We start from the raw sequence: 22,536 nt of genomic DNA, 5'->3' as shown, positions 1-22,536 counted from the left end.
TACGAAAACGGGTGAACGGGTGGAAGAGGTGAGACGCAGGAGAGGTGTGGGTTGAATAAAGAGGGAGTGAGGAGAGGAAATGAAAGCAGAGGAGAAACAGAAGAAGCAAACAGACAAAATTACTTTTGTAGGCAGATATTTAACTGGCGTCCGGTAGTCGCCTTCAGTCCAAAATGGCGGAAGCGTAGCTCTGCTGCTGGTTGCTGGTAGTAAGACTTGATGTTTGTGCAGATCTCCGCATCCCTATTTCTTTTTTTAAAAAGTAATCAAACAGAGAGAGAGAAATCTTCCCCAGCCTCCACGCTTCAACCACACTGTATTATTCATGTTGAGATTATACGTACTGAGCCTTTAACGCCCTGCCATCCGCATCAAACACCTTCAATAATTAACGCTCCCATTTAAATGGGAATTCTGTCTTCACGGATCATCGGTGTTTATTAGCGCTAAGGCAAGAGTGCAGTGACAAGATAAACACATGCATGCTTACACACACCAGTGCACAAACACACAACCAGATACACATGCAAACACACACACATGCTAAATGTGGTTTTATTGAGTGAAACCGAAACACACAAATACATACATGCTGTAAAACCGCCGTGGGGTCTGATGGTGTAACAATCAGCTGTAGTGAAACCAGCAAAAGGTCAGAGGTGATAGAAAGAGCTGAAATAGAGAGTGAGGAGTGGTGAAGGAGATGGAGGGATGAGAGCAGAGATGGAGATGAGAGAAGTGAAGAAGTGAGGAGGATCTAAAACAAAATAGATTTGTGATGAAGGAATAGTCCGACGCACCCAGCCCTCATCATCCAAGGTTAGACGGCCAACATTGATGTAAAGAGGTTGAAGAAAAGTATCTTGACCTTGATCCAATCCTGGCCCAATTCTGACCAGATCGTAACCTGAATTTAGCCCGATCCAGGTCCAATACTAGCCTGATCCCACTAGATCCTGGCCTGAACCTAATCTTATTCTGGCCCGATCCTAGACTGATCTTGTCCAGATCCTAACCCAATCCTGTATCGATCCTTTGACCCAAAGTCAATATTTTACCATCAGTGTGGCCGATTTGGCTGCAGAACGATGCGTGTGATTGTAGCTGTAGAATATGATTTAAAGATTAATGTTGACATTGCAATTTGATGCTAACAGTTAATGTTTGATAGTGATATTTATAAATTAGGCTCACGGTATGCATAAGAAAATAGAGATCTAACGAAGCTGTTTCTTCTTCCTTATTGAATCACTACTTACTGATTATTGTTCAAACGGCTAAAAGCTCTGGTTTGATCAGCTGTATTTTAAATATTGTTAAATGTTTATGTAATTTGTTGGAAGTATCGTATCGACCAACTGAACTACTGTTGTTTGAGGACAATAGATTTCATTCTTCTTCATTGCTAAAAGCTTTATTTGTGTTTTTATTGACTGAATCAGTTTAGAAAGTTACTGCATTTCATATCTGAAGAGCTGTTTAACTAAATCAAATGAAGAATGAGAACAATCTAAGATATGATGATGAATCAGATATTTGCTGAAGGAGTTTGAATTGAGACAAATTGCTGCTGATTTTGCTAATTGATACACTTTGTGTTATACCGGATAGCGAGCCAGTAAATGACATCTGATACGTTTGACTTTTTGACTTCTAATGGTGAGAATGAAAGCAAAACATACGCTGAAGAAGAAAGAGACGAGGAAAGGAAGGAAAAGAGGGCGACATTAGGAAGAATTGAAGTGATGCAGGCAGATGCAGAAAGTGAAGGAGGGAGGAAAAGATGGATGGAGAGAGAAAACCGTAAATCAATATTTTCCTCGGTGTGTTGCTTGGCACTGTTAAGTGTTGCTGTTGCGTGTGTGAGAGTGTGTGTGTGTTAATCCGTCCAACACTGCTGACAGAGAGGGAAGGAGGGAGCGCTTGGAGTCTCTCCAAAACTACCCAAATTATTCACTTTTCCTCTTTCGCTGCTGCAGAGAAACCAGAGCGAGGGGAAAGAAACCAGAGGGAGAGGGAGATGCTGAGTTTCCATTTATAATGGAGTGAATTACAAAACAAGGTCGGGGTAAAAAGTCCCCGATACTGCAATAAGTGTCAACATTGACTTGAAACATGATGTAGTTTTTCAATAAAGAAATCATGCAGTTAAGCAAAGATGGATACATATTTCACTTTTATCGGACGTAGAAAAGGATTTAGTTTGATTGAAAACACCGCTCACAGTGGTTTAACACATGTTCTCAGGCTGTTCTCATAGACTATTCCTAGCAATACCTACTAAAAGAAATGCACTACAATTCGTATTTATACCACAAAATCAATTTGTATGTAATCCACGTAATTGTGAACAAGGACGTATAAAGAGCAACAAACGCCAAGTGTGCAGGAGGTCCGGTCGGATGGGTAGGGCAAAAAACACCAGATTTTCACACAGGAGACCTATATTGGTGCCCCGTGTGAGGCCAGAAGTCAACATTGATTTATTTTGTCACTTAACTTCCGTACTTAACTTGCACCACTTCCGGTGTTATTTTTAATCCAAACCATGATCTTTTCCTAAACCTAACTAAGTAGTTTTTATCACGGAACTTCTGTAATTAAGTTACGCCACTTCTGGTGGTCAAATCATAACATGATAGCCATGCCAGTTTTTCCTCGTCAAAATTTTGCGTAAGTTTGGAGCGTTATCTAGCCTCATTCCCGACAAGCTAGTATGACATGGTTGGTACCAATGGTTTCTTTAGGTTTTCTAGTTTGATATGATGCCAGTATCATCACTCTAGCCCTTCACTTGAACCCACTACATCCTAAAAATGGCAAGTGGCGTTAAAACAAATTTGCGATAACGCGTTTTTATCAAGTTAACTTTGAAGGCCCTGGTTTTTATTTATACAGTATAACCTGTAAATATCCAGCCCCTTGGCATTTGACTGATTTTTAAATCTGGCCCTTCTAAAAAAGTAATTGAACAGATCTTATGTAGGCATTTTTAACATCATACAAAATTACAATTCTTATTATGATATATTCTCCAGCCCTGCAGCACCACTCAGTGCTTAGGTTTAAGACAGATTACACACCTCAAACAAGTTTCAAGAGTCTGCTGCAGTTTAGGCTTTTTGCGTGTCATTTGTACGCCACGCAACAACACTACAATAACGTCCGCAGTTAGGTTCAGCAACAACGTAACTCTTTGACCACAAATAATCTTTCCGTACATGTTGTAATCACTTGATTTTAATGATGATCCACATTTTTCACATCTTGCAAACACAGAAATTGTCATTATTAGGATTAATTGCCCAGCCCCGCAGCAGCACTCAGTGATTAGTTTTAAGACAGATTACGCTACGAACAAGTTTCAAAGAGCCTGCTAAATGATTTTCATGCCATTAAGAAATGAGTGGAACCCATAACAGCTGTCTGGACGGTCAGAAAATTACATGAAAGAACTGAAAATCTACAGCGTTCATTCGGAAATATTAAGACACGCTTAAACCCTTTCTTGTTTTTCTTTTTTAGGTGGGTACGGAGGATAAATTTAACCATTTTCTTACCACTCAAGAATTGATAAATGATCAATAATCCCTCCAAAATACCACATTAAGACACCAAGACCTTGAGGAACACCATAGAAAAATTTTGAATTTTGACATTTGGAGATTTCTGCAAGAATTGCATTTTTCGGCGATTGGATGGCGAGCACTTCTGTTGTGTAAACTGCTCAGAAACCCCCTTATTGTCAATCTACCTAGGAAAGCCATCCATCCTCTGATTGCATGTTTTTTGCCCCAAACTGCATGTGATTATCATAAAGTGGGCATGTCTGTAAAGGGGAGACTCGTGGGTACCCATAGAACCCATTTACATTCACATATCTTGAGGTCAGAGGTCAAGGGGACCCCTTTGAAAATGGCCATGTCAGTTTTTCCTCCCCAAAATTGAACATAAGTTTGGAGCATTATCTAGCCTCTTTCCCGACAAGCTAGCATCACATGGTTGGTACCGATGGATTCCTCAGGTTTTCTAGTTTCATATGATATCAGTACTCTAGCGCTAAAACCTGCTACAGCCTCTGAAGGACAGTAAAGTCGGTCGGGATTACGGGATCAGACGGCATCATTTGTGCTTAATTTGTAGTGGAACTAACACATACTATTTGTTTCTCAAGTTAAAGTCTCCACAATCTTTTGAAGGTTAGATGTGCAGTAAATATATTTTATTTGTTGTTATATATGAAGAAAGGCATAAATACGACGCTAGAGTACAATAAAGAACAAGCACATCTTTCTCGCTGATGTGTTTATTACTCTGGAAGTGCCTCCGCTCGCTGATGGAAACTCAGCTGAAACACTCGTTGTGACATTTTAAATGTTTACAAGGATCTCATTTGATGGAACAGAAAGAGAGCAGCTGATAAAACATGTAGGAGAGAGCAGGAGGTGAGGATGAAGGAGGGTTGGAGCGATAGACAGACTGACATGGCAGGTGGAGGCATGAAGACATGAAGAAAAAACCAAACCAGAGCGAGGTGGAGAGGTGGAACAGAGGAAACCGGCACAGAAATAGAGTGAGCAAAAGAACGAGTGAGTCACAAGCAGCGGGGCGGTGGAATACATCTCTCCTTATTCGCATTCTCCTTTATTTCCCTCAGTGGGTCTCACTTTTTAAGTAACCTGCAGAGAGGAAGATGGAGACGTTTGGAAAGAAAGGAAGAGAGGGAATTAGAAGAGAGTTAGAGGAAGGAAGAGGAAAAGAAAAACACCAACAGGATGTTTGGAGGGGATGAAGTTTGTGCGACGTTTTGATAAATGACAGCAATCAGAGAGAGACGGTGAGGGAAGAGAACGTGATATTAAAGGAGTGGGAGTAGACGGAGTTATTTTGAGGTGCGGCAGACGGGGAATGGGGAAAAAACAACCCCCCCAAAAAAGAGAGCTAGAGAGATATCAAATAAATAACAGGAGGGAAGAAATCAGGAGCTCATTTCTTCCAAAACGTTACAAAAAGGTGAAAACTGTCCACAGTTAACGGCAGCGAGCGAAACAAAGAAATAAAACAAGTTCGAACTTGTGTGTTGAAATGTGAGGAGGTTTTTGATCTCCTGAGTCCTGCATAGGTCCAGTAACGTTGATTTACGTAACGTTGATTTACGTAACGTTGATTTACATAACGTTGATTTATGCAAAGTTGATTTATGTAACTTTGATTTATGTAACTTTGATCTACGTAATGTCGTTACGCTTGTTAACGTAATGTTACCTAAGACATTTTGCTAAGGGCTGTTATTGTTTATTTATGCTAGTTGCGTTGTTACCGTTGTTACGTTACTTTGTTATGTTGTCACTTTGTTATTTTGTTACATTGTTACATTGTTATTTTGTTACATTGTTACATTGTTACGTTGTTACATTGTGTTGTTGCGTTATCAAGTGACTTTGTTACGTTGTTGCGTTGTTACGTTGTTGCGTTACGTTGTTGCGTTACGTTGTTGCGTTACATTGTTTATTTATTTATTTCACCTTTATTTAATCAAATAAGTCAATTGAGAACCAATTCTCAATTCTTAATACGTTTCGTTATGTTACGTTGTTATGTTACGTTGTTATGACAAACGTCAACATCCAACGTATCCCGTGGTTTTACAAAATCGTACAATGCCGACATTTTTTCTGTCTTCCTGTTTGTCCTGTTTATTCCCTGTTTTTGTCACAGTTTCGATCTACGGTTGAGTGCACAGAGCAACCCATTATCTCTCTCCTTGGTCACAAAACTTGTTTATCTTTTTTTAAATGTCATATTAGGGATGCCTCGAGCAGCAAATGGAAATCCCTTCAACCCCACTGTCTTTGGATGGAGGCAGAAATCTTCTAATATCTGAAAATCAAAGAGATAAAACCAAAACTGTCTTAATTTTAAGGATAATTTAACTTAAACTGAACAATATGGTTTTTTTTTTGTGTGTAATATGACCCTGTAAGTGTACACACCCTCTAACATGTTAGACTTTTGCTTTTGAACATTACAGCCAAGAAAAGTCAAATCATTTCTTTCCAGTTTTCTTTCATTATTTTTTCTTTTTTTCCTCATTTGTTTTCATTCCCTTCCCTTCTGGTCTCTTCTTTCTTTCTGTTACTCATCCAGCCGCTGAACATTAAAGAAACAACATCGCAGCGACATTTATGGTTCATATTTTTCTCTTCTGTTTCATTCTTTTCTTGCTCCGCTTGTTGTTTCTTCTCCCCAGACGACCTGCAGATTAAAGGGGACGTTTAGCTAAAAGTCCTTGACTCGTTTTCACCAGTTAACCTACATTTAACCCGGGATAAAACCCGCTGAAACATTCATGTGTGTGTGAGTGTGTGTGTGTGTGTGTGTGTGTGTGTGTGTGTCTGTGTGTGTGTGTCTTTGAATCATTTAAATGTCTTTTTTTGTCTGCGGGCCTGTGATACCTGCAGTCCTGCTGAATTATACATTAACAGTAGCCTCAATAATAAATGGATAGTGTGTGTTTGTGTGCTGTCAGGCGTCTACTCAAGTGTGTGTGTGTGTGTGTGTGTGTGTGTGTTTGTGTGTGTAGTTCAATAATCCGCAGCAGCAGCTGAATGATATATTTACCTTCATTCATGTTTTATTCACTGCGTCCAAATGAATTATTGCTTTAATTAATCTATCAACACATGTCCTCAATTAGAGGTTCACACACACACACACACACACACACACACACACACACACACACACACACACACACACACACACACACACACACACACACACCACCTGCAGTGTCCAGTAGCTCTTTCTTACTTTCTATCTCACCATCATAAATCATTTGTGTTAGTCGCCTTTCCTCAGATACTCTGCAGGACTGCTGTCTCGTATCGTACACGCACATTCTACTAGAAGTATTATTAGCAAAGTATATTTTTAGACGAAAATCTATGTGTATAAATGTATGTATATAAACAACAACGTCGCTGCCGTATTTATGCCTAGATGACGTTATGTTGAGTGTTGATGGAGCAGCTGCGTAGCCTGGCACCGATCCAACCAAACTCCATTCAGAAAACGAGCATTTTAAACGTTGTTTGCTTGTTGTCTTGCGGACAGACCCGACAGAGCATGAATTCAGACTTTTTACGAATCAGCATCATGATGTAGATAATTCGGCATCATTTTGATCCATTTATTGCAATGAAATCACAGCAAAATCTGTTTATTGTGGGTTTAAACCGCTGTTGTAAACCAGATAAACTAGATAATTAATACAGCTCAGCCAGTTGTGCGCCTCCGGGTGATGTTATGAACCCAGACACGATGGCGTTTGGATTTTTTGCGACGTATCTGGGACCAATAGTGGTTATTACGGCCATGACTGATGAAACGTTGTTGGTGTCTACATGGAGGTAAACCCTGTCTGCTTATTATAAACCACTTTAGGATGGTTTTCCTGAAAAGTCGTTTACAAATAATGGTAGTCGCAGGTTGTTTTTTTTGGGCTTGTTTCTCTGAAGTGTAGTTACTTATTTGGGCTCCAGTCTCTCTCCTCTATACCGGTCTAGTTTGTCCTGTTGACTGACAGTCACTCACCTCCGCCTCCATCACTCAGAGTGTTGTTGTTGTTGTGAGACAAATCTTCTCGGGGTTGATGGAGTTTTGCTAACAATGCCAGGTACTAAGATTGTGAAAAAGAGAGTGAGACTTAAAGATTGGATTCGCCCTCAAGTGGGCGACGATTTGAAGGCAGTTTGACGTTTTTTGTAACTTTGATATCCGAGCACATCGTGCTGATCTGGTTCAACGTGCTCGCACTGAAAAACAGAAGCATCATTCTCTTCAATGAGGTCAACCGACATTGGATTCACGGTAAAGTTACAAGCTAAAAATTTACGCAAAAATGCAATGAAATGTATGCAATCCAAAATAAATGTATACATATCTATGAAGTGATCAAGTGGCCTCTTCTCCCTCATATTGTGGTAGGTAAGGTCGCTTGCTTCTCTTGCGAGATCTGGCAGATCTGGCTCAAACTCGCACGAGTAGGAAGGTGAAAAGTTGAACATTTTTCTGGACCATAACACCAAACATGCAGCGCTCAGTGCAGAACAGACGGTCAGTGCCTCGTCACACTGCTGCCGTCTGTAGCGTAGTGTAAACATGCTGTACTTTTCTTGTTTCCTGTATTTGTATTGAGCTCATTTCTTTATTCGTACACGTGGTAATCCACAGAATTGTCCATATTTTGTGGATTCATTACATTTAGTATTGATGTGTGGTCTGGGATTATGTTTTTTGGGATCAAAACATCCTTCCAGTATGGTTTATTGTTTAATTGAATTGAATTAAATTGAATTGAGACGGCGGGAGAGGGTGACAGGAATGGAAGAAAGATGGGAGAGGAGCGAGAGATGTAGAGACAAAAAGAAAGAGAAGTGTGTTCATGAGAACGAGCAGCAGGATTAAGAGGAGAAAGACGGAGCGAGAGGACGATCAAATAGGAATAAGTGAGAGAGAGAGAGCACACACATGAGCACTCTCCATATTTGCATATAAATCACAAGCGTTGTGCAAAGCCAGATTGAATTAGTGTTAGCATAGCTGCGGGTTAGCATATTTCTGTGTTTAGATCACATCAGGCCACAGAGAAATTGAATTAACCCGCCGCTACGTAGCGGAGCCGCCGCGGTTAGCATATTTCTGAGTTTATAGAGACCGGGGCACGCTGCCCAGAAAGGAAATGAAGTGGAAGGAAGCTTTGGGTAGCAGATTGTAGTTTAATGTCAGGAGCAGAATGACCCGAGCACTGATGGTCCGCTTAGCTTTCTCTGTATCAGCTGGTGTTTTCAGCAGAGACGTTCCTGTTGAGGATCATCACAGGATGCTCTCATCTCGGGAGTGACGATATGAACTTCCCACGCAGGGGAGCGTAAACTGGTACAAGTGGAGGTGGAGGCTGCGGCGCTGCTGCATGGAGCGTAATGTTCTGCATGAGATGTTTCAGATGAGCGCTGCAGCAGCAGGCATGCAGCAACAAGAGCAAGCAGAGCGCTGACAGCTTCAGTACACAGCTCTGATTAAAAGGCTGCATCGTGTGCATGTTGCAGTGGGAAGACGTGGGGAAGTGTAGCGGTGGACTCAAGTGGACTACAGTCAGAAATCCACCTGCTTTGCATGTGTTTGGTTCGTGCACAGATCACACAGAGAGAGATCGGATCACTGAAGCGAGTTCAGCCGGATTTATGGTCGACAGAAGGGGTTAACGGGAGTCCTGCGGTAGTCAGCCACGCCGTCGGTTTTGATTTATAGTTTTGCGTATTAAATCTGAGGGCACGTTCAGAAGCCATAGGCCTTGTTTGTCTACTCAGAATCAGTTTTATATTTATTCTGGTTCGGTTTCACAGTGCACAATTAAAGCGAACCAAATAAAAAAATAACTCAAGCTGCGAGCAGCGTTGAACGGGGCCTCGCTCCTTTGAGCACGTCGGGAGTACCCGCTGCCGTGCATTTCCATGAAAGTCAGATACTGCACGCAATAGTTAGAGGGTGGTGCTAAAGACTCTTATAAAACATGTCAAGTTTGGGGTTTATAATCACACATATATTTCCTTATGGTAGTTCATCACTTGATGTTTGATGCCCAAACTTTAAAATCAAACCTGTTTGGTTCCCCGTCCATCCTGTAGCCCGTATAAAAGCCTTTTCATCTGCAGCTCTGCAGGCTGCTGCTTCCTTCAGGAGGTTACCATGAGTCATCAGATCTCCTCTCTCTCCACCAGGACTTTAATAAAAGGAGGTTTGGGGCCTTTTTAGAGACTCCAGGTTTTCCACTCGGCTAATTTCCTCGTCTGTTCCCGCTCCCCCAGAGTACCAGCTGGATGACTGGCTGTATTTATTAGGAATTAAAAGCACTTCTCACTTGTTTTTTTTAGTCCCTTATCGCTGCAGCTTGTGTGACGAAAAGAAACCTTTTTACATGCAATGCTTATTTAATAGGAGTCTCTTCAGCTATAATGCTCTCTGATTCCTCGCTGTATGTTTGGTGATTGATTTTGAACGTCACTTGGAGCTCAGTGGGCTGCCAGCAGTGCAGATTTCATGCCTCTAGTTGTTGTTATTGTGGGCGTACAGTAAGTGAGTTTTTTATATGCTGCCTGATATGGTTTTATGAAAGAAGAACAGCAGAAGTGAAATCAATCTTCTTATTTTTATTCAACTGGTATTTTCAGAGTGAATTTGTCATTTTGAAGTGACGCTCTTCAGATCTTCTCCTGGATCAGACCAGAAGCATCTTGGTTCCCCTCGTTCGCACTCCTTCAGGGGCTTTTCTCCCCCCGCCCCGCCCCAACCAGCACAGCGCTGTCGCAGTAAAACTAGACTTTGTGTGTGTGTGTTATGTAAAGAGCTGCTATTGGATTAGCATGAAACAGTGTGATTTCAGTGCTGCGGGCACTCTGAGATTAACTTTAAGACTTTATCCTCTGCAGTTTTCACATGGCTGACCTGAGAGAGAGACAGAGCGTGGTAATCAATTTAGGACGGACTGCTGCTGCAGCGGAGCTTTCCCAGAGTTCGAGGGGAAACAGAAGAGTATGAAGACATAACTGATCAGTACTATCTGCATGTCTCTCTCTCTGTCTCTGTCTCTGAATTACAGCATGATAAGTGTCCTTGTTTGGCTGCTTTTGTCATTTAGGAAACTATTAATCTGCAGTCTCTTGTCCACATACCTTTATCTCTCTGTCTGTTTTTCATGGTTAGAGCCACGTAGTTCAACAGATAAATAAAATATTAAGAGACAACATATTACAGTAAATCAATGATGACGTAGGTAAGTGCATGCTCGCAGTCTGGCGACGGAAGTATGGCAAAAGCTTGTCGTGCTATGAAAGGGTATTAATCACCAATAATGGCAACTGCTACCTAAACAAATTGACTTCCCAGATCTGTGTGCTGTTAGTGAAGAAGTAGAAGACATCAGCAAGTGGCCCAATATTCAGTGGACAGAAACCTAGCGCATAAGAAGAAGAAGAAGACTTACTTACATGCACAAACATCACCTATAGACATGCATTAATGGAGAGAGCAAGGGGAAAGACACCCCGAGCAGTTAGAGCAACTCTTGAGCTACAAGCTACCAGTCCACACTCAGTACTTGGTCCATGCAGGGACTTGAACCGGCGACCCTCCGGTTCCCAAGCCAAGTCCCTGTGGACCGAGCTACTGCCGCAGCCGCCACCTCTCCTGACGTTCCCAGTGTGGACGAAGCGTACGGAGGAAACTCATTTTGGCCGCTTGTACCCGAGATCTCATTCTTTCAGTCACTACCCAAAGCTCATGACCAGAGGTGAGGGGTTTGAACATAGATGGACCGGTAAATCGAGAGCTCAGCTCGGTCCAGTAACTGCTGACGCCGCACCGAACCGCCTGTCTCCATCTCCCGCTCCATTTTTACCCTCACTCATGAACAAAGCCCTGAGATACTTGAGTTCCTTCGCTTGGGGCAAAGACTCACTCCCAACCCGGAGGGTGCAATCCACCGGTCAACACCCTGTTGCTCTGAAACGGTCGTGATCCTGTCGGAGTCGACTGTTGGAACATCGATTCTGACAACCGAATATGAAACAACCAGACATAACCACTCGGTTAAAGTTAGAGAGAGATGGTGGTAACAGTTAATAGACGCAGCAGGTCTGTAACTGAAGACAAACTCTGATCTCCTGCATGACAGTCTGACTCTCCACATCCTCACCTCTCCTCTTCTCACTCTACTTCCTGCGTCGGTGCTGAACGTTGGTATTGGATGTAAATGTGGCGGTGCAGAACGGTCCTGTATGGATGTAACTCATGTAGAGATACGGGAGGTTTAATCATCTCACGTCGCCTCACACCTCCGATAACCACCAACTCTGAGCGACGCCACCTCTTATCTGATTGTGTTGTGTATACATGTGTGTGTGCATGTATTACTGTGTGTGTGTGTGTGTGTGTGTGTGCATGTATTACTGTGTGTGTGTGTGTGTGTGTGTGTGTGTGTGTGTGTGTGTGCGTGTGCGTGTGTGTGTGCGTGTGTGTGTGTGTGTGCGTGTGCGTGTGTGTGTGCGTGTGTGTGAGAGGATATTGGATAATGAGGTGATTTAATTATATAGATAGAGGAAAAGAGGAGAAAAGAGGAGGAAGAGGAGAGATAAAGTCTTAGAAGTCAGACCAAGGTGGCTGCTCCTCTTCCTCTTGCTGCAACCTCCAATCTTCCTTTTCTTCTTCCATCCCCTCTTCCGTCACTAATCCTCCTCATCCTCAATGCTCCTCCTCTTTCTCCTTCCCACTCCTTCATCTCCTCTCCTCTTCCTTCTGTCTTCCTATCTCCATTCTCCTCCTCCTCCTCTTTGTCATCATCCCCTTTCCTCTCCTCTCTCTTTTCATTTCCTCCTCCTCTTCCTTCTCTCCTCCTCCTTCCTTTCTCAACTCTCCCTTTTTTCCCACTTTCTTGCATTCCTTCTCCTACATCTTTCCTCCTCACTTCCTCTCTTTCCTCTTCCTAATTTACCTCCTCCTCTTCCTCCTCCACCTCCTCTTCCTCCTCCTCTTCCTCTCGTTGAAACCTCCAATCCTCATTTTATTCGTCCTTTCTTTTCCCATCCCTCCTCTTCTGTAATTTATTTTTTGTTCTCTTTTCTCCTCCTCTTCATCCCCTCTTCCATCTCTCCTGTTACCAATCGTCTTCGTCCTCTTCTTTTTTGCCCTTTCTCCTTTCCACTCCTCTCCTCTTCCCATCTCCATTCTCCTCCTCTTCTTCTCCCCTCTCCTAATTTCCTCTGAACCATTTATTCACCTCTCCTTTCTTTTCAGCCTTCACTCCTCCTCCTCTTCCTCCTGTCCTCCTTTTTCTCCTCCACCTCCTCCTTCTGCATTCCTCCTGTATTCTTGCATTTCTTCTCCTCCATCCATCCTCTTCACCTCCTCTCTTCCTCCTCTTCCTAATTCCCCTCTCTCCTCTCTGTCTCCTCCCGTCTTCCTCTCCTCCATCCCTCTGTCAGCTCCAGTTTGGTTTCCTGTTGCTATGGCAGCAGTATGCTAATGAGGGAGTTGATCTCTGGGCTCCTCTAAACTACAGCAGTCTGCTCCGTTCTCTCCGTTTCTGTTTCAGCGTCGACTCCTCCGTCAGTCTGAGAACATCCACGTCATAGTTTACCGTTCACGCGTTGACGTAACGTTTCCCCAACCAATCAGAGAGCCTGATCAGGTCCCAGTTGGACCAGATCTGAGACGTAACACTGGTTTTAGTTGCTATGTCGTCATATAGGTCAAAGTGAGACTTCCTCTGTGTAACATAAATAGATTATTAAATTACACGACACATGAGTGAAAGCTTGAGTCAGCGAGGCAAACTAGCAAACTGATGGGGGACGAATAGAAGGAGAGAACTTTTATAAATGACCATAAAACATAAGAAAAGAAAGAAATTCTTCAATAAAAACAAATCTACTAATGCTGCCGGGAGGAACAGAACAAGCAGCAAAAACGGGGGACTTTTACTGTGAAAAATATGGGAAATGAAATGTGTTTATCACAGAATAAGCAGAGCTCTGTTGGCGCCTATTCTTCAATAAAAACAAGTAATGGTGCAGGGAGGAGGGGTTCAAGCAGCAAAAATAATGGGGGGACTTTTATTGTGAAAAGTATAGGACATTAAATGTGTTAATCCATCGTCCTTTGACCACTAGTCAAAACGAGTCAAGCCATGCCAGCACATGTGTGGAAAAGAGGCTTCATGATGGTGCTAAGTTAGAAGCCGTGATGATGAAAACTCCGAGTCAGAGCTGAGACATCCGTCCAAATAAAAATGTGCAAGAAAACAAGGAAGTGTCGAAATGTGCAGCCGCCGCCAAATGTTCATCTTCCAGAGAAGCAGCCGAGCGTCGCGTTTGATTGACGGCTGCAGGTGGCCGACCTGAATGTTTCTGGCGGTTCGCCTCTTTTTAGCTTTTAGCTGAATGTTCAGCTGCGTGTCCTTGTGTGAAGGTGGGCGTGCAAAAAACTGAGCTGGATGTTTATTTATTCAGTTATTTAATAGGCTGTTTGTTTAATACGGAAAACACACTTTTTATGTTCTCACACACACTCGAAGTGATAGATAACCTCAAGTGTTTTTAGAGTATGAGACTTATCTAAGAGCAGACTCATCCCTCAGAAATAATGAGGGGAGAAGGAAGGAAACAGAAACTTGGCAGAGACGAGATGGTAGAAAAGAGGAGAAAAGAGGATGGATGGAGGGACACAATGGGAGGAGGAAGAGGAGGAGGAGGAGATGGAAACAGAAAGAAAAGGAGGACTCAGCTGCTTCTTGGTGACTCAGAGGGCAGCCAAAGGGCTGGACGGGACAAACAGCCTCTGGTGTAACGCCAGCAGTATTAGACGACGAGCTGTAATAAGATGTAAATGGAAGCAACCTGCAGCTGCACTTCTGTCAGGGCAGGAAGGGCTGTAACCTCTGGAGCGTCGTAGCGGCTCGCAGAGGAAGATAGAAACACATTTACCTGTTTGTTTGATTTCCTTGTCTGTGCTGATGACGCCTGATATATACACCTCAGAAACACACAAGGAGCTACACAGATGTTTACAGTTTTGGGGTGTGTTGCTGTGGAGGCAATTTCTGTGAAGAAGGACTCGAAAATCAAGAGAGAGAGTCTTTTAAAGGTTTAATAAACACTTGCAAGTGGGCACACAACCATCAACATAAATGTTCAGGGCTGAGAGCCCTGAGTCTCTCCGGTCCGTGACATTTATACCCTTGCGTGCATGCTCACAGTCGTATATCTCACATTGTCTGTCTGACTGACACTTCTGTCCTTTTTAGGGTTACTTGTCCTCAAATAGGCGCTACAAGTTCGTTGACTAGGTAACCAACACCGAAACAGAAATAAGCCTTAAGAGCAATGAGTGGCACAGGTCATGACCTTAGGACTGTGCACATGTTTGTATTTTTCCAACACAGTTGCCAAACAGGAACATATGCTCCATCTGTGCAGGAAGGGGGGTTTCAAAATAAGACTTATTTATTTTCTTTCTTTATTTTAAACTATTAGTTTAAACTATAGGGAATATATAGGATTGATTGATTGTGGACCACGCTAAAAAACACGTGGTGAATTTCCATTATCGGGGATAATCGTGAATATCTTCACAAGTGACTTGAAAAAGACTCACACAATGTCTCTACTGTTTTTTTATCCATTTATCCTCTGTTAATGCAGGGGGACCTTATGATTTATGATAACCTTCTTTAACAAAAATGATTCCAGTTTGTCAATTTCAAGAGTTTTAAACCTTTATTTTGATGATATTTGGGATAATATTGTGAATAGATATTATTTTGGCCAGGATAATCATGAAAAGACATTTTTTATATGGTCCCATACCTATTGTAAACATCCAACAACAACAAACATCCCTCCCTCTCCTCCTCACTCCTCACAACCTGGAATTCAGGAAAGAGTAAAGCCATCTAGACTCACTTTTAATATGCAGGATAGAGGTTGAAAAGATGTGCATATCCAAATTATGCAGCTCACTTTAAAGTCTATACTGTAATCAGGCTGTTCTCATACACTGTTCGTAGCTATACCTACGAAAAGAAATGCACTGTAAATCGTATATAATCCACACAATAAATATGTATCTAATCCACGTAATCATGAACCAGGAAGCATAAAGAGGGAAGAGGTCGGGATGGATGTGTGGGTTAAAAAAACACCAGACTTTGACCAGGAGACCTATATTGGTGCCCCGTGTGAGGCCAGAAGTCAACGTTGATTTATTTGTCATGTAACCTCCGTACTTAAGTAACACGGCAATCTTTTCCTAAATCTAATGAAGTAGCTTCCTAAGAAGATGGAAGTTTATTTTGAAAAGACCGTATGCATGTAACGAGCGGAAATTGTCACTTGTTGCTGGACATTCGTGGGAAAACATGAGGAGTAACTTTTCCTAACATACCGAATGAACTGTTATATGATGATACGTTGCGGTATTAATCATTAACAGGTTTGTTTAAGGGAATAAAACTGATGATTGTGTTTATATTTTTACCAGTTTTCTTGTTTTTAATGTGAATTGAAATGGATGTTCTTCTGTAATAGTGAGAGGCTAAAGTTTTGGGGAAAAGACAGAAACTGTACGGTCTCCCTTCATAAGCCGACCTGAGAGACTTTGAGTGACTAAGTTCTTATGAAAATACTTAATTTATAAAATTGTGCATCTTTGGCACAAGTGTTCTTTAGCGTTGTCTAGTTTTATTGTGTAAATAAGCAACGTGATGAAGAGGCTTTTCACGACGACATACAAACAGAGGATTTTGTTTCATTGCACGAGGTGAAAAAGTCATCTCATCTCAGTGACCCGTCAGCAGATAGTCGGTAGTAAAGCTGTGCACAATGAGCTCCATGAAGAAGAAGAAAGGAAGGTTACACGGCCTTTTATCAGTAGCTTTATATCCCAGAATGCCTCTGAATGATATATGAGCCACTAACAGGGAGTAAACACGGAGCTCATTGTTTCCAAAAAACTCCCAAAGTCACTTTGTGATTTTTGTTTTGGCTCATTTGTTCCCCCTTTGATAACAACGTTCATTTATCATTTATTTCCATACAAGGACTCTTAACAGTGAGTTTAACTAACTGTCTATATCTCTGTCTGTTTGTCTGTCTGCAGTTCGTGGCCCAGCCCAACTGCCAGCAGCTGCTGGCCACGCTGTGGTACGACGGCTTCCCGGGCTGGAGGAGGCGACACTGGGCCGTCAAGCTGGTCACATGCTTCATCATCGGACTCCTGTTTCCTGTCTTCTCGATGGTACGGAGGTAGGGAGGGAGGGAGGGATGAAGGAGGAGAAACTATGTAGAGGAGCAAAAATACTGGACAGAGAAGACTTTAGGAAGTGTGTGAGGAAGGAAGAGATTGAGGAAGTGATGTTGCGTTACAACATTGCACCGTTATTCTGTTTATACAAACATCAAAGCAACATGTCCGTAGATAGAAGTTGGACAATACTATGTGTACATCTTATTTAATGAGATGCAAATAAGACAGAAGTGCACTAACAGTATAGTGCCAAAACGTGGAAGTCAATTGGTCGTTCCGTTGCGACATCAGCCCCCAGCAGTAGAGCTACGCTTCCGCCATTTTGGACTGAAAGCGACTACCGGACGCCAGTAAAACGTCCGCCGACAAAGTGCCGTACAAAAGTAAAACAGTATTATTGCTATTCTTTCGTCGTATTCTGCCGAAATGGCCGGTGTTGAACACAAAAATACTGCAAATATAATACACGTTTTCAGTCCAAAAAAACACCAGAGTTTCGTCTCTTTGCTTCTACACTCTTTGATATTACTACAGCTGTGTAAATTTGTGTGATTTTATAATGTCTTTATGTTCAGTTTTTTCTTTTTATTTAATTTATTATTTTTCGATTTATTTATATATTTTTTTGTATTTTTTTTATGAGTATATATATATATATATATATATGCTGTATAGGATAGATATTATTTATTTATTTTAAAGTATTTATAAATTATTTTTATTTTATAATAACATAATTATATTTATATATTATTATTATTAATTTGATTATATAATACATATATATATATATATATATAAATATCAGTTTTTATATTATATATTTTCCATCTTGGATTTTGAGGTGGAAACATTAAATATATAACTTTTTCTATTGTCGTTTACTTATTTTAACTAAATTTATTTTAGTTATTGCTATTATATTTTGCACTGATGTTAGTATTACTTCTTATACACTTTATATTTATTTATTTTTCCTTCGGGGATTAATTAATCCTTTATCTTATCTTATCTTATCTTAAAGTCATCTGTAATGGTTAGTGTTTAGTCCGAGATAAAGCTCACAATTTGCATCTTTTCGCACCTTTTTGCCTCTGTTGTGGTGCGTTCAAGGACTCTAAATACCAAAAATTAAGCAGACTATAAATTAGACTTTATTGTGGAAGTGAGTAAAATAATCCACTTAAAGTAGCTACATTCAATAATCTTTCCTTAATGTGTTGTATTAATGTTTTAATAATGTAAACACCTCTCTCTCTCTCTGTGTGTGTCATTCTATTCCATTTAAAGCCTCCGTGGCGTGACTCAGTGTAAGTCGAGGGTTGCCAGGAGCGAGTAGATGAGCAGAACAAGTAAACACGCATCATAACAGCAATAACAGTAACGGCTCTCCAACAGTACAAGGTGGCGGCTGGCTGAGCATGAACACAATCAAAGTGTCTCTCTCTCTCGGCTTCATGGTTCAAACACACGTTGAAAAAGCTCAATTAGGAATCTCATCAAGTCGTGACTGCTCTCTTTATGCTCTTCTGTTTGTGTTGCACCTTAAAGGGAAGTCATTACGGAGCAGTTAAGAACACACCAGCTCATCTTTCTTTGCCTTAATCTCCTCACTTTCCCCTCTTCCTCTCTCCTTCCTGTCCCCGTATTAACTCCTCTTCCTCCCTCCTCAGATCTACCTGTTGGCTCCGAAGAGCGCTCTGGGCCGCTTCATCAAGAAACCCTTCATCAAGTTCATCTGCCACACGGCGTCCTACCTGACCTTCCTCTTCCTCCTGCTGCTGGCCTCGCAGCACATCGCCCGCACCAACCTGCACATGCAGGGCCCCCCGCCCACCATCGTGGAGTGGATGATTCTCCCGTGGGTAGTGGGTGAGTTTATCCCACTTGTTATCGGAAGCTGTTGAAAACACCTTGATGTGAAGTTTCTCCTTGATTCGCTCACAGAAAGCTTTTGAAAACTTTATTTTTGCCTGTTATCCAGCAGTGAGTTGTATCTTTGAGGGATTTTCTGTGATCAGACAGACAGACGTCTTCTGTCTTCTGTCTGCCCAGAAGAAAAACAAAAGGGTTGCCCGGGGCGACACCAGAGTTTAAACCCAACATTTCCACAGACTGCTCCTCTCTGCTCTGATCTTCTTCTTCACCGGACGGACATTAAGTCTGAAGTCTGATTTTTTTTTATTTGTCCGTGCAGATATTCAAGCTGTTCTCATACACCATTTGTAGCTCTACCTACGAATAGTAATGCACTGTAATTTGTTTATATATTCCCACAAAATCAATGCATATTTAATCCACGTAATCATGAACCAGGAAGTATAAAGAGGAACAAATGCTGTGTAGGAAAGATATTATTTATTTATTCATTTATTTATTTAGGGGTATTTATGAGTTATTTAAATTTTAATTGTTTTTATTTATATAATTTAATTTATAAGATTTTAGTTTTTATATGAATATATCGATATATATATATATATATATATATAATATATAATACAAAAACTGAAATTATATAAATAAAAACAATAAAAATAAAAATAATTCATAAATACATTAAAATAAATAAATAAATAATATCTTCCCTACACAGTATATATATATACATATATATTCTCATAAAAAATGAAATTATATAAATAAAAACAATTAAAATAAAAACAATTCATAAATAAATAAATAAACATAATTAAATTTTAAAATTAAAAAAATTTAATAAAAAAGACAACTGACCATAAAGACTTTGTAAAATCACCAAAATGTTCATTAATCTGTGATAACTTCCAAATCTCCGGGTAACGTGGTAATAACCGATATTAGACAGTTTCAGTGTAATAAATCCTAATCTGTTGGGGTTACAGACAAATTCTGAAAATAAGTCAAAGACGGTTTCCACCTCTTATAGAAGAAGTCCGTCGACCCTTTTTGGGGTTAGAAAGCCGAGTTTTAATAATGTATGACATCATGTCACAAGTTTTATTTGTATTTCCTTTTCTCTCTTTAATAAATGACTCATATCTCATATTTACATGCACTAAAGAGAAATGTCTCTTCAAAACCAGATTTAAAATTAATGTGCAAAAAAACTTCTTATCTGTTTTGTGTTTTTTTCACTTTGATTGGTTATCATCGAGAGGACTCGAGTGTGTGTCTACGAGTGTGTGACTGCGAGTGTTTGCTGGTGTGTGGGTGTGTGTGGTCGGATGCTTGTGAGTGTGTGGAGGCGGTGGTTGTGTGTGTGTGTGTGTGTTTGAGGGTGGGTGGGTGGGTGGGTGTGAAAATGAGTGATTGCATCTCCATATTCTCTCTCCGAGCTGACACCAATGATTTCCAAATCATAACCACAATCACTTGGAAAAAGACAAAACCATCTGTTCTCCTCCGTCGTCTCTTCCTCTCTGAAACACTCGGCTATAAACGACACCGCTCTGAGCATCAGCTGGTTGTATTGTTCATCATGAAAACTGTAGTGCAGTTTAGTTCTAGATGGAGGTGTGTTAAATGCTAAAGAATAAATGTGAAGGTTTTAGTCGTTCCTGTCACATTTCAGCTTTTATGTTCATGCTCAACCTTCAGCTTCATCTTCATTTAAAACCAATCAAATAACACTTTATCATTTTCAGGAAATTCTTGAAACGATTTCTTGTTTAGAGTTTTGTTACGGAGCTCATTTAACAAACATTTAACAACTTTTCATGAGAAAAGTTTGATAAACAGAATAAAAAAAACATCCAGGTGGCATTACGTTTCCTCTGAAACAAGTTGTGTATGAAATATGTATTTTTAATCGAAAATATAACACATAATTAAAAACAAAAATAACAAAAATGTACATTAAGCATATAGAAAAATGTTAATATACAAATTATCATAAACAATATAAATAAACAACGAAAATTAATATTAATGTCCAAAAAGGAGCAGCGAAAAGATTCCATTTATAATGTATTAATTAGTAATTAGCATTTTATTTTATATATTTTATATATATATATTCAGATTCAGATCAACTTTATCATCCCATACGGGAAATTTGTTTGGTCCAATGCTCCAGACACGAGGACACCTTCCTTTTACGCAGGAAACTGCTCGTTACGTGTATATAGCGTCTTTTCAAAATAAACTTCCGTGTTCACAGGAAATGTCACAGTTTCCGCTTATTACATACAGTGTCTTTTCAAAATAAACTTCCGTGTTCACAGGAAACGTTACAATTTCCTCTTGTTACATGCATATAGTCTCTTTTCAAAATAAACTTCTGTGTTCCCAGGAAATGTACAGTTTGCACTCATTACATGCATACAATATCTTTTCAAAATAAACTTCCGTGTTCCCAGGAGACGTACAGTTTCCGCTAGTTACGTGCATACAGTGTCTTTTCAAAATAAATTTCTGTGCTCTGACGTCATACATCGGTATTTGACGAGTTGGGAGTGAAAACGGATTGTGTGTGTGACAGACAGACATAAAGCCTTCAGTAAAAACTATAAACATATTAATATAACATACACAACAAGACCACAACATGCTGCTCATAGAACACATTTGATGACATTGAGACTGAGACAGAATAAACAATAAACAGTCAAATGTTATGTAAAAGTTATATAAAAGTGCAGGTGACCGGCTTAAGGCCACACCAGCGTGATCACGTGTGTCTACACATGATCATAAAACCTCCTGAGAGCAGATATATTCTGTGGAGAACAGATGAAAATGGATTATTTAGAATAAACTCTGACTTTGTCTAAAGCCAGTGGAACAGAACAAATGTGTTGGCGCTCTGCTCGAGGCTGCTGCCAAAAGAAAATATTCAACAAAAAGTTTGGTCACAGAGCAGAAGCCGAGCAAACAGAAAACCACTGGTGGGTGACGTTAATGTGCTCGTACGTGCATGGCTGTGTGTGTGTGTGTGTGTTTCAGGGTTCATCTGGGCGGAGATTAAGGAGATGTGGGACGGCGGGTTCACGGAGTACATCCACGACTGGTGGAACCTGATGGACTTCGCCATGAACTCCCTCTACCTGGCCACCATATCGCTGAAGATAGTGGCCTACGTGAAGGTAAACATCATAGAAATACATCACTGTATTGTTGATAATATGAACTGTACACATCAGCCGTGACCTTTGACCCTGTAAACAACAAACTGGAGTCTTTCAGGGACGAATAATTAAACCGAGAGTTTCACTTTGATGCAAATCGTTTTCTCAGTTTCACAGCCCAGCTTTCATCTTTAATGATACTCTGCATTACATACAGGATCCATCTATGTATTAAGAGCCAATGGTGTGATCATACAAACACACACACACCAGACGGCCGGGCCATCTGCAGCAGCTGTGAGTCACTGATGATGGCGGGTGGCCCTCCTACACAGGTCCCATAAACACACACAGTCTTATAAGCACACACGTATACATACAGAACAACAACTGTATCCATACATGCACAAATACAAGGATGAACACACACAGAAACAGCTGGAAACAGCTGTGGGCAACTATATATTTTATTTTATTCAGCAACATCTAAAGACCCTCTAGTGTCAGTTTATGCTATATGCACAGTGTCCTTTCAAAATAAACTTCTGTGTTTACAGAAAACTTACAGTTGGCACTTGTTACATGCAAATACTGTCTTTTCAAAATAAACCTCTGTGTTCACAGGAAA

At 40.7% G+C, this 22,536-nt stretch overlaps 1 protein-coding gene across 1 annotated transcript in view; it reads left to right on the top strand.

Annotated features, from left to right (window-relative positions):
• Positions 1-22,536, top strand: part of trpc5a (transient receptor potential cation channel, subfamily C, member 5a) — a 122,381-nt gene that overhangs the window by 75,450 nt on the left and 24,395 nt on the right. Inside the window, exons 9-11 of the mRNA XM_074623459.1 lie at positions 16,714-16,851; positions 18,534-18,732; positions 21,787-21,926. Of these exons, the coding sequence (XP_074479560.1) occupies positions 16,714-16,851; positions 18,534-18,732; positions 21,787-21,926 (477 nt within the window). The remainder of the gene's footprint in view (positions 1-16,713; positions 16,852-18,533; positions 18,733-21,786; positions 21,927-22,536) is intronic.

This window comes from Sebastes fasciatus, chromosome 22, assembly GCF_043250625.1.
Source record: "Sebastes fasciatus isolate fSebFas1 chromosome 22, fSebFas1.pri, whole genome shotgun sequence".
Lineage (NCBI taxonomy): Eukaryota > Metazoa > Chordata > Actinopteri > Perciformes > Sebastidae > Sebastes > Sebastes fasciatus.
The sequence above is the reverse complement of the archived record's forward strand: the minus strand, read 5'-3'. Positions and strand labels throughout refer to the sequence as shown.